Below are 11590 nucleotides of genomic sequence, written 5' to 3' on the forward strand. Positions count from 1 at the left end.
CACGATACTCTATTTAGTTCAAAAGATATAACGCAAACTATTTTGTCAAATCGTGCCATCAAATTGCTTGTTATTTGATACCCGATGACGTTATTACATCTGCGTAACACGGTACAAGTTCACACTAGGTTTTATGATCATATCGTAAACCGTTCGGAAGAAACGGTGCTTTTTTTTTTTATTTCAGGCTAATGTCTACATTTTTAATTCACCTAAATTTCAAGACAAGGTCAAGACAAGGTCAAGATACATGTAGTTCACGTACACGACATAAAATGTTTAAGTTTAAAATCTGATTACAAGGTTGGAACATGATTGATCATTTTGTTCAAGAGTTATAGGTGACAGAAGATCATCATTTTTTTAACGAAAATCGCTTGTAATTTGACTCCCGATGACGTCATAATGACGTCAGAGTAATATGCACCACTTAGGATGAGGGTCGATATATATTGAAAGTTACAAGTTCATATCATAAACCGTTTAGGAGAAAACCCGCGGAAACGTGCTGTACAGAAAAAAAAGATTAATCGTAACAATAATAGAGAGTGGTCGGGATGTGCCCAACCACTCAATTAATTTCTTTTTTACAATAGGTTTGGCCATAGGTTTAGCAAATTGTGAGAAAGGTGTCATGACATCATCAATACAAAATAAAGACAAAAACTGCAAAAAAGCCCTATGTTCTGTTGCAAACAGACATAGTATCTCTAGTTCTTTTTTCTTTCTTCTTTTTCAGCCATTCCCCATAGCATTTGTACATGTACACGTTTTCATCGTGGAAGGCACTTTGGGCTAAAATCAATTCGATTGACTTTATACTTGGCACAAATTTAGACCAGCATCTGAAGATGTGTGCCGAATATTGATGTCATGACCTCATCACATGACCCTTGATGTCACAATACAGGTACATATTTTGAAATATCTCCATCACTACATGTCTGATTGGGTTGAAACTTGGTATGTACCTAAACCGGGATGTGTTGTAGATGAAAATTCAAGTGATGTAACGATGACATCATCATGATACGTAAGTGGCGCCCCTCTGGGTTGCACTGTGCTATGAGCTCTGCATGTTTGTAATATTAAGCCAGTCCTGTGTTTCCAGTTTGTTTACATTCTCCAACAATCTGTCAAGTATCACTCCAGCATCCTACTAGACTGGTTTTGTGACCAACAGAGACTTCTACTAAAGCAAATCAATGCTCCAAGTTTTACACCATATTTCTGAAACCTACATCAACAAGTATACAGCAGTACATGTACTACACATGGCTAGTGCTTTCTCCATCTGACTGAATGAACCATGGTCTGCATTTCCATTGTCTCTATTGTTGAGATTCTTTGGACCCTGACAGCAACAATTACATGTACATGTACATGTACATTCACAACAATGCTTACCAGTATCTACTCCTACTCAAGAGAAGATCTATTGTCAATTCAAGCTGAGTGTGCTGGAACCCCACTGCCATTAACCACCTATCACTTACTACAGGACTATGGTATATGTTCTGTTAAACCTACACACCGGGGACATCGCTCAGTTTTAAGACGTCCATTCCATTACTCTTCACCTTCTGCAGTTCCTGCTCATTCGGACCCGCGCCTTGCCCGGCGGGGCCGTGAGGCCACACCATCGGCCCCCGCATCTGTTTCAGTAGCTACATATAACGTACGTACCCTCACCAAAGACAGTCGCTTATATGAACTTACAAATTTCTGCAAGGAACAAAACATTGACATTTTATGCATCCAAGAGCATCGACGAGTTATAATTGACGAAACATCCGTTATTGACGTTGGCAAGGGCTGGACCGTCTATATGGCCTCAGCTCGAACTGGAGGGCACGGGGGTGTATCATTTCTACTGGCACCCCATATCAAATCGGCCATACTTGGCTTCAAAAAGTTACATGATCGAATCACTACAATAGCGATACAACTTCACAACATGAAACTGAACGTTCTGAATGCATACATGCCCACATCATGTGGCAACCTGCAAGAAACAGTCGACTGCATCGACATTATGAACTCTTACCTCGCTTCCAGATCCACACGCGATATAACTGTGGTTGCAGGCGACATGAACGCCGACTTACCTGCTGACGGTATTACCATCAAAAACTACCATGGCTTTCGACAAACAACCTCACCTCATACCAACGAAGTGGCTAATTTTGTTGCATCCAACGAACTCATTGCTATCAATGGGGTTATGAGACAAAAACAATCTAAAATCGTGACATTCTATGGACCTTGTAATCGAAAAGCTCGCCTGGACTACGTTTTCATCAGTCAAAGCAAGGCACGGATCATTCAAAAGGTACAAACGGTGAGATTACAGTGCGTGCGGTCCGACCACGCAATGGTGATCACACGACTCAGTCTCAGAGTATGGCGACCAACAAAACATCACAAGTCCGCAACGAGACCACCACACTGGCTGTCTCTCAAAGTACCCGCCACACGTCGACGGTTCGTGGAAGAGGTCACACGTTTACTTGGCGGACGTGACAACTACCAGTCTGTTGCTGAAGCAATACATGCTGCAGCAGATACAACTCTGCCCAAGTGCAAACGCAACCCACCACAAACGTGTTTATGGGACAACGACCTACAGGTACAACAGGCACGTTCGGCTTTGACAGAAGCACGAAGACGAAATCCGAACTCTGCTCAACTTGAGCTGGAAGCGTTCATTGACGAAACATACAAGCGCCGACGAGAAGAAATAATCAGTGAGGTGGCTGACGAAATCAATCAGCACCATGAAGCCGGACGAGGCAAAGCTGTTTGGAAAGGCATCGCGCATATGACATGCAAGAAGAACAGGCCACCAGCACTTATAGCAGCTGACTCGATCGAAGATCGACTTTCCAAAGTCCACGATCACTTCCGTGACTTGCTCAATGCCCCTCACCAACCAGTCACTCTAGAACCCATTACCATACAACAAATTGACCATGCACCTACCATAGATATCGGCCCAATAAACGACAGAGAACTACTCAAGGCTTGCAAAACCATACCGTGCGGGAAAGCAAGTGGTCCTGACAACATACCATCCGATGTCGCTAGACTGCTGTCAATAGCCAGCTTAACGCTTCCAACCATGAACTCCATCGTGGCTGGTAACCCACCACCCCCAGCGTTCACGACTTCCATCATTGTTACAGTACCGAAGAAGAGCAACTCAACATCGCTCAACAACCAACGTGGACTTTCGTTAATGTCAGTCAACGCCAAGTTGTTCAATCGAGTTATGCTTGAGCGTTTACGCGGCCGAATTGAATCTTTACTTTGGAATCTGCAAGCCGGCTTTCGACCCTACCTCAACACTACAGAGCAAATCTTGTGCATCAAACTCTGTATTGATACATGCAGAGCACGCAAGAAGAGCCTTGTTGCTATATTCGCCGACTATAGCAAAGCATTCGACTATGTAGACAGAGCATGCCTACCTGAGATCCTCGAATTCTATGGAGTACCTACGCAAATAATCGATGCCATCATGTCTCTGTACACTAACACTGAAGCATACGTGCGAACATCATCAGGTGACACAGATCGGTTCAGAACAACATCTGGTGTGTTGCAAGGTGACACTTTGGCGCCATACCTGTTCATCATCCTGCTAGACTATGTTCTCCGCATTTCATTATGTGAAGATGCTGATGGGTACACGGTTCGCCGACGGCTGTCTTCACATAACCTGGCAGTTAAGTTACCTGGTCTTGCCTACGCCGATGACGTTGTACTGATGAGTGATACAGTCGATGCTGCACAGCGCCAATTTCACCGTTTTGAACGTGCTTCAGCACAAGTTGGTCTGCGTATAAACCCGCAGAAAACTGTGGTCATGTACATTGGCATTGACCAAATTTCACCAATCCATACACTATCAGGTGATCCGCTGCCCCCGTGCACAGAGTTCTGCTACTTGGGATGCAACGTTAGCAACAGTCAATCAGCTTTCCAACGCCGACGACATCTCGCATGGGTGGCGTGCCGAAAACTCGATATAGTATGGACCTGTACAGCAAGCAATCACCTGAAGGTCAAACTATTTACTGCCTGCATTGAGTCGGTGCTGTTCTACAGTGGGGCCAGCTGGACGCTAACAGAAACGCTCGCAAAAACCATCGACGCATCACATCGAGCTTTGCTACGCTACGCACTCAACATCAGATACCCCAAACGCATCACCAATGTTGAACTTTATCGCCAAACCAAAATCCCACAGGCATCAACAACCCTTCGCAAACACCGCCTACAACTGATTGCCCACGCAACCAGGCGTGACACACCCCTCTCATTGCTCTTGGACAAAAACAACCAACCTACAGAACCATACCGAAGAGGTGGCGCACTTATGCGAACCTATCAACAGCAACTTCTGGACGACCTGAGGATGGTTGGTACGGACCTGACTCAACTACACCAAGCTCAACAGTAGAAACGAACAATTAATATGTTATTATGCAGCCACTAAGCAACGCCTGTGCGCTGCTCGCGCACAAACGTCACCATGATGATGATGAGATGTGACGTCACATTAAATGTACATATTATAAAGGTCTATATCTACAGAACAACATGTCCAATTTGGTTGAAAGTTGGTATGTACCTTTGGTTGAAAGTTGGTATGTACCTAGACCGGAATGTGTTATAGATAAAAATTTGAGTGGCGTCACGATGACGTCACCACATGACATGTGACGTCATATTAAAGGGGCACAAGGTCCTGAAATCCTCGAAAATTTCAAGTTTTGGATTGTTTACTTAGCCTATTTCAAACATCTGGTTGAAAGGAAACCAACCTAATGTCTTACCGTTCCCGAGACAAGACGGAAAAAAACCCGCTTGTTTACATCGGACACGACGGCCCGGGAGCACGAATACGTTTTTCATGTCGTTCTCAGTGTACGATGTTGTGTGTTTCAGGAACAGCGGTGACCAATCACAAATGCAAAAATAGTGGTTTCTTCAACGTCCGCAAAAGACGAACACTTCACGAATGAAATCACAACTAAGCATTCAAACAGCTCGAATTTATGGGGTCGCAAAAGTGGACCCCGAAATTCGTTCTCGCACGCATAATACAGGAATTACACAAAAATGCCCAGTTTTGAAAGGATAGTTGTGTCGATGTTTATATCCTACTTTTAAATGTTATTTCCGATTAAAATCATTTCGTTCAAAGTGCGTTTTGTAGCCCAATTGGGCTGTTCCAGGACCTACATGTAGTGTCCCTTTAAAAGTGCATATTTTGAAGGCCAGTATCTACAGAACTACAGGTTTGATTGGGTTAAAACTTGGTACCGGTATGTGTACCTAGACCAGGATGTGTTATGTATGAAAATTCAAGTGACGTTACAATGATGTCATCATGTAACATGTGACAACATATTAAATTGTGCATATTTTGAAGGCCAATATCTACAGAACTGTGTTGGTCCTGAGCACTCTACCGCACATGCTGTCATATCATTATCAGTCAATACAAGACATAAACAATACATACAATAAAAAATTACCGAAACAGCCGTATGTTTGTACCGGTACATAAACATAAGTAAATCTGTTGATTTTGTCCCGTCATTTAAAATACTGGACAACAGTGCTCTTTTAACTTCTGATTCGTTTTCTTGAATTTTATTAGCATTTATAAATTATTGGGCTTAGACTGACCTTTGTGATGTCCTCTTCCGGCACAACACACATACCTGGGGGAGGCTCTGCATAGATGTTCATGATGTCTCTGCAGTGCAAAGAAATAAGAAACTAACGCACATAAACCTTTCACTTTCAGGTTGTGATTAAGTTAAAAGGCATTTTCACACTAGGGAAAACTCGGGAATGCCCCTGGGAGACACACGGGTGAAATTAAGCCACGGTTCCTACTTTCTTCACAGTACGGCCATGACTAAAATGTGCTTGTTTATGCATGTCCACATAAATTAAAATCATAAGGATTTAATAAGGCAAGTTTTGTCAGCCTTTTGATGTTTTAAAACATATCTGAATTCGGCACTAAAGAGCTCAGTACTTTATACATGATGCCACGGGTTGAAAACTTTGAGGCGATATAAACACTGTTTGCGGGAAGAACGCAGGGATGAACTCATGGGTGAAAAATCGATAACCATCCCGGGGCAGCCCCGTGGTGGCCCTGGTTGAGTTTACCACAGGGATGGGTGCTCTAGTGTAGAAAGGCCTGTAAATGGTACATATGTACACATGTCTGTACATAAGTATACACATTGTAAGCCAAATATTTTTTTAATTCATTTTTTTTTCTTTTGGTGCATTTTGACAACAAGCTTGTACAAGTTTTCTTTTACGACTAAGACAAACAATTGTCTTGGTATCCATGGGGCTTTTTTTACTTTAAGCTGAATGGAAGGAAATTTGTTCTTGTCCCCAGGGGAAATCACAAAACAGTTTTTCAGTCCAATATGGTGTGAGGTACTTTAAGATGAAAATAACGCCAAGATAACAGGATGCTGTTATGATCACTGGAAGGAAGAGGGGTCATCTATAGAATACTGGATATATGTCACATTTGTTGGTGAAAAATAAGGTCCAAGGTGTTGCCACTGGATGATGTGTCCAGAGCATAATATATCAAAGTAATGAGCTGATCCATTTCAAGAGCAATCAAGCAGTCTATATAGAAGAGCAAATTGTCTGACCAGGTTGAGGTTCTTCTAGAGTAAATAGTAGACTGAAATCAATACAGATGTATGGCAAGGTAGTGGGAGCTACATTTTTGTTATAATAGAACATTATCAAAGTCTTTTAGATGTTACTAAGTGTCAAAGGAACATGTCCTACTTTAGATCCTAAATAACTCTGTTGTTTACCAAGGAATTATATCAAAATTTAAGATCATATAAACAAGGCATGACAAATTTTATAGAGCGAGTTCCATCATCTTTGTGCACGAGGATGAGATTTAAATGCTATACGTTCCTCGAACGGACATAGATCTGGTCTTCTTCTTGTTCCATGCAAAATCCCATGGACTTTGCACACGTCTTTTCTTGAAGCACCTTGACATGCATCTTTTGTCGTCATTCAAAGGTAGCATACATGTAAGTATAGTAAGTCCATACACTAGCAGGGTTATGTCCAGAACAGTGAGTCGTGGTGATGTCATCATGGGTCACATGATGTCATTTTGTGAGTGTGAAGCTGTTTCCACGTTGCTGTCATTAATATTTCTGTCAGTTTCACTTCTGCAGTCTCGACAATTTTCCTCGTCAGTGCCATCCACTCCTCCTTTTGTCAACAGTTGTACCGGTAGCTGCTCCAGGTTTGCGGTGTTGTGTAGGCGCTTGCCCACCATCTTCAGGTCGTTGTCGAGAACGATTGCTAGTGTGGTCCAAGGGCGTCCTGGCCAACCTTCCATGCCTGCTTCTGTTGTGCCGAAGTACTCGTCGATGAATTTCTGAGCAGAAACAGGTACATTTCTCGGTAGCCGCAGGACATGGCCGAAGAGTCAACAGCGTGCTTCAAGGGTCCTGATGCTGAGTGGACCACAATTGCAGCAACGATAGAGTCATTTTTGGAGATACGATGTGGCCACCGCATGCCAATGATCTGTTGCAATTGGCTTCGGTGGAATGAGTCCAGTTGGTCTTTTTGTTTTTGAGTGAGGCCCCAGGTACCCGTGTTGTAGAGAAGTACTGGAAGCACGAACGTGTTGTAGAGGCACAGACGGAGTTCCTCACTCACATGATGACGCAGTAGCCATAGTGTTTTCATCGTGTGGAATGCTACATTGGCTAGCTGCTTACACAGTGAGCGACATCTTAACCATATCCCAACAGTGAGCCGTGCTTCTTTGTCATACACCACTCCTCTCCTTCACGGTCTACCTGACGCTTCATTGTAGTGTGCTCAGTCTTCATGGGGTTGGTGGTTAGAAAGCATTGAAGCAGACTTCCTGGTGTGGTCTGCTCCACTGTGTCGAGAAATTCTCACGAGTACATGTACATGTAGCTCACAAAGTCTGTGTCATCAGCATATTATGCTACATCAAGAGGAAGACCACCATCTCTATTGCTTTGCATCTGCAGTTTCTCACGCAGGTCATGAAGAGCTGCTTCTAGGTATACCACAAACAGTACTAGAGACAGGCTGTCTCCCTGAGGTGTGCCGATGGTGGTGTCAAAGGGTTCGCAGTTCCCTTCTGCAGGTGGGGCACTAGTGATGTTTTTGCTAAAAGAAGTTGAATGATGCGTAATTCCAACTCGTCAAGAAACGTCTGAAGAACTTGCATCAACCGGTCTCTTCTGATAGTATCGAAGGCACGACTCATATCAAGCCTGAGAACCTTTGCACTCCACTTTATAAATTGTTGTGACTTGGCAGACAGCCAGCGGTAGCCAACACTACATCTGCTGTTCCACGACCTCGACAGAAGCCGCTTTGCCTTGAGAAATTCATCCACCTTCTCATAGATGCGGTTGAGGAGCGGTGTCAACAGCCAACCGCTTCGCTGCAATAGCTACGGAGGATGTCTATCCCGTCATCACCGACGACAGCACTGACGATCCATGGACTGAGGCCAAGTTGCAGATCGACTCCTACTACGAGGCCTTGACGCCCAGTGTCCAACCTGGCAAGAAACAGGAATGTTCTCTACTCCCCAACCAGCCCGACCCCTCATCAAGCAAGACCTCTTTCCAAGAGCAGCTGGCCGTGTTTGTGTTGGGAACCATGCTGATTGTATTAGATGTACAGATTACCGTCGGTATAGAGTTCCAGCTGTCTTGTGCACTTGTTGCTGATGAAGTATGATTTACTCAATGACAATGTAATCAATGAAAATGTAGATCTTCACCGATCTGTTGGTTCGGAATCGCGACGAGTATCATGTCACGTGGTTTGGTGACGTGCAGGATGAGCAATGAGGAGTTACAGGCGAACAATCCGTGTGCATCAAGAAAATGTGCCAGCGCAGATGTAGAAGTACAGATTACAGTTGATATAGAGTTCCAGCTGTTTTGTGCACTTGTTGCTGATGACACAGTACCTGCGAGACTTTACTGAACTTAGGTGCGATATCATGTTCGTATCTCTAGGTCAGCAAATCAGTCAGTGGCATAGTGGATGGTTTTTCTGCATGTCTGTGTTGTCTGACCCCAGCAGCTGAACAGTCGAGAAATCTCTGGTCATTCGTTGCAAAATGTTAGAGCAACCTGTGAATACTGTCCATTCGCGCGACACCTCAGAACATCCATTTAATATTTAAAGGGAGTATACATCATTTGCTTTTGCTGTAATTTTCAGAAATGGATGGAATTGGGGGGTTGGAAATATATAGCAAATATAGTTACACTGACTTTTTGGAGGTTTTGGGTTCGAAAATGCTATAAAAAGCAAGAAAAACGATCATTTTCCTGTAGTCTGGTTCCCTGACTCCATATAAGAAGAAACAGAGCAGTCTACATACATTGGGGAATTGTAAGGTCAGGGAACCAGTCTAGCTGGCCCGTACCCGTTCATAGGTTTGTAATCGATTGCAAACAAGTGCAATGGTCAATTGGGGCCAGTATTTGAAAAAAAGCCAGTTGTTTCCAACGCTGATCGGCCGATCAGCGTTGGAAATTGATACAAAAATACCACTTTTCTTGAAAATGACAGTATACCAGGGGCCATAATTTTACAGGATGCTTTAGACTGTCATTTACCAACATCCTATTAAGGTATTTCGCAAAAACTTGGTAGTTTTATTTTTCGATGTTTGCAAATGTTGTATATTCCCTTTAAATATATCTGCATAATGTGTTACACGTAAAAATTGAGGTGATGTCATGATGTCATCATCAGAGTTGTAACAAGTCACTGATTGTTGTGACTCGAGTCGAGTCATTTTAAAGAAGTGACTCAAGTCAAATTAAGTCAAGTCATTAGGTCAAGAAGGTCGAGTTGAGTCGCAGTGTTTAGTTGAGTTGAGTCAAATACTTAGCTCGAGTCAATTCAAGTCACAAATATTGGAACAAAAAGGTACTTTATAACAAAATAAAGACAAGAGAGAAGTCATTTGTATCATTAACAGTTAAAAGAAGTGAAACTTCGGTCTTTTCTGGACAATCTGGTTTGACTTCGCTCGACTTCAAAACCAAATTGCCGTATCCAAAACTGTTTCTGACTATTTAAAAGTGGGCATGCATCTTTTGAATTTTCAAAAGGAGGGCATAAATTTAGCCGGAATTCAAATCCAAAGGAAAGAATTCCACACTCGGACGTCAGTCATCTGCCACTAAACACATCAATGTTTACCTCTCCTTGTGATTCCACCCAAGGAAGCTCCAGCAATGTGAAGCCATTTCAGAAAAAAATGTGTTTTTTAGAGCATAATTTGGATGCACACATCAGCTCAGAAGCAGACAGTCTAGGCAGCCATTTTTTTGACATTGGTAATTGATGTCTGCAACCGGGTTGGCTGATTTAAATCACATTGATTTTAATCACTGATTTAAATAAAAATGATTTTTTTTTAAATCACCGATTTAAATCACTTTTTTTTTTAAATCTTATTTTTGGCAAATTAACTTGATTGAGGGACATTATTATTTAAATCAACTGATTCCACCTTATAAGTGTAAGATGCTAACATTCAAACACCCCTACATGTACTTCATCAGAATCGACTCAATAGTACGGCAGGAAAAATGGGTTCCCATGCACCCCCCCCCCCAAAAAAAAAAAAACCCACAAAATTCCAAGATGATTTTTAGAATCCCTAGGACATGGGATTAAAGAATTTTGATGTTGCCAGCGAAAAAAACATGTCCCATGATGCCCTAATTTGCACATTTCCAAGATGGCTGCCATGCGAATAATTAAAACGCTAAATGTCATACATAATCAGTGACCAATGAGCTGATTTTGATGATCTTTGTGTCAAAATTATGGATTTTTGGGGTGCTGAATTGATTTACAAGGTTTCTAAAATAGCTGGAGGTCAAGGTCACGTGATTCAGGCAAAAGTCAAGGTCATTTAGGTAAAAAATTCGTCATTTTCATTTACCCAGCTCCCATAGATATGGCCTTGTTATTGCTTTACAAATTTCCCACATTATCCCAACTACCAAATCCATTTAATAGAAAAAACATGTGGCATTTTATTTTGGAGTTAAAGTTTTTAAAGAACAACGATCAATGAAAAGGAAAGATTTCCATATATATACGAAGTTCACTCAACACTCTGTGTACAAACCCTATGAGAGTGGACTGAAAAATCCTAAGTGTTTTCTAAGAAAATGCTTGTATTTTCTCACTGCTCAAATTGACTTTGGTGACATGAAATTGCTATGTGGGGGCTTGTTAGTCAATAGCCTACAGAGGAAAATTAGTGAACTTCGCATATATGGTAATCTTGCCGACTTTTTTTTTTTAATTTCAGTGTAGTCATAATTTAACAGTCCGTGCATTTTGTGGTGGTGGGTAAGGGGGTGGAGCTGGAGGGGACCATGCCATGCACTAAGAAGTGTTACCGTGGTTTAAGTAATGTGTGGTGTGATTCTTGGAGTGACCAAGAGCAACAAAACGGTAATTGTTTTGTTGT

General features: G+C 42.3%; 1 protein-coding gene across 2 annotated transcripts in view; it reads right to left on the reverse strand.

The window, feature by feature from the left end:
• LOC119741047 (ubiquitin-conjugating enzyme E2 Z-like) overlaps positions 1 to 11590 on the reverse strand; it is a 48160-nt gene that overhangs the window by 35153 nt on the left and 1417 nt on the right. For both annotated transcript variants that reach the window (XM_038216655.1, XM_038216654.1), the window contains one exon: positions 5701 to 5770. In XM_038216655.1, coding sequence (XP_038072583.1) covers positions 5701 to 5770 — 70 coding nt within the window. The remainder of the gene's footprint in view (positions 1 to 5700; positions 5771 to 11590) is intronic.

Source organism: Patiria miniata, unplaced genomic scaffold, assembly GCF_015706575.1.
Source record: "Patiria miniata isolate m_02_andy unplaced genomic scaffold, ASM1570657v1 HiC_scaffold_5, whole genome shotgun sequence".
Classification (NCBI taxonomy): domain Eukaryota; kingdom Metazoa; phylum Echinodermata; class Asteroidea; order Valvatida; family Asterinidae; genus Patiria; species Patiria miniata.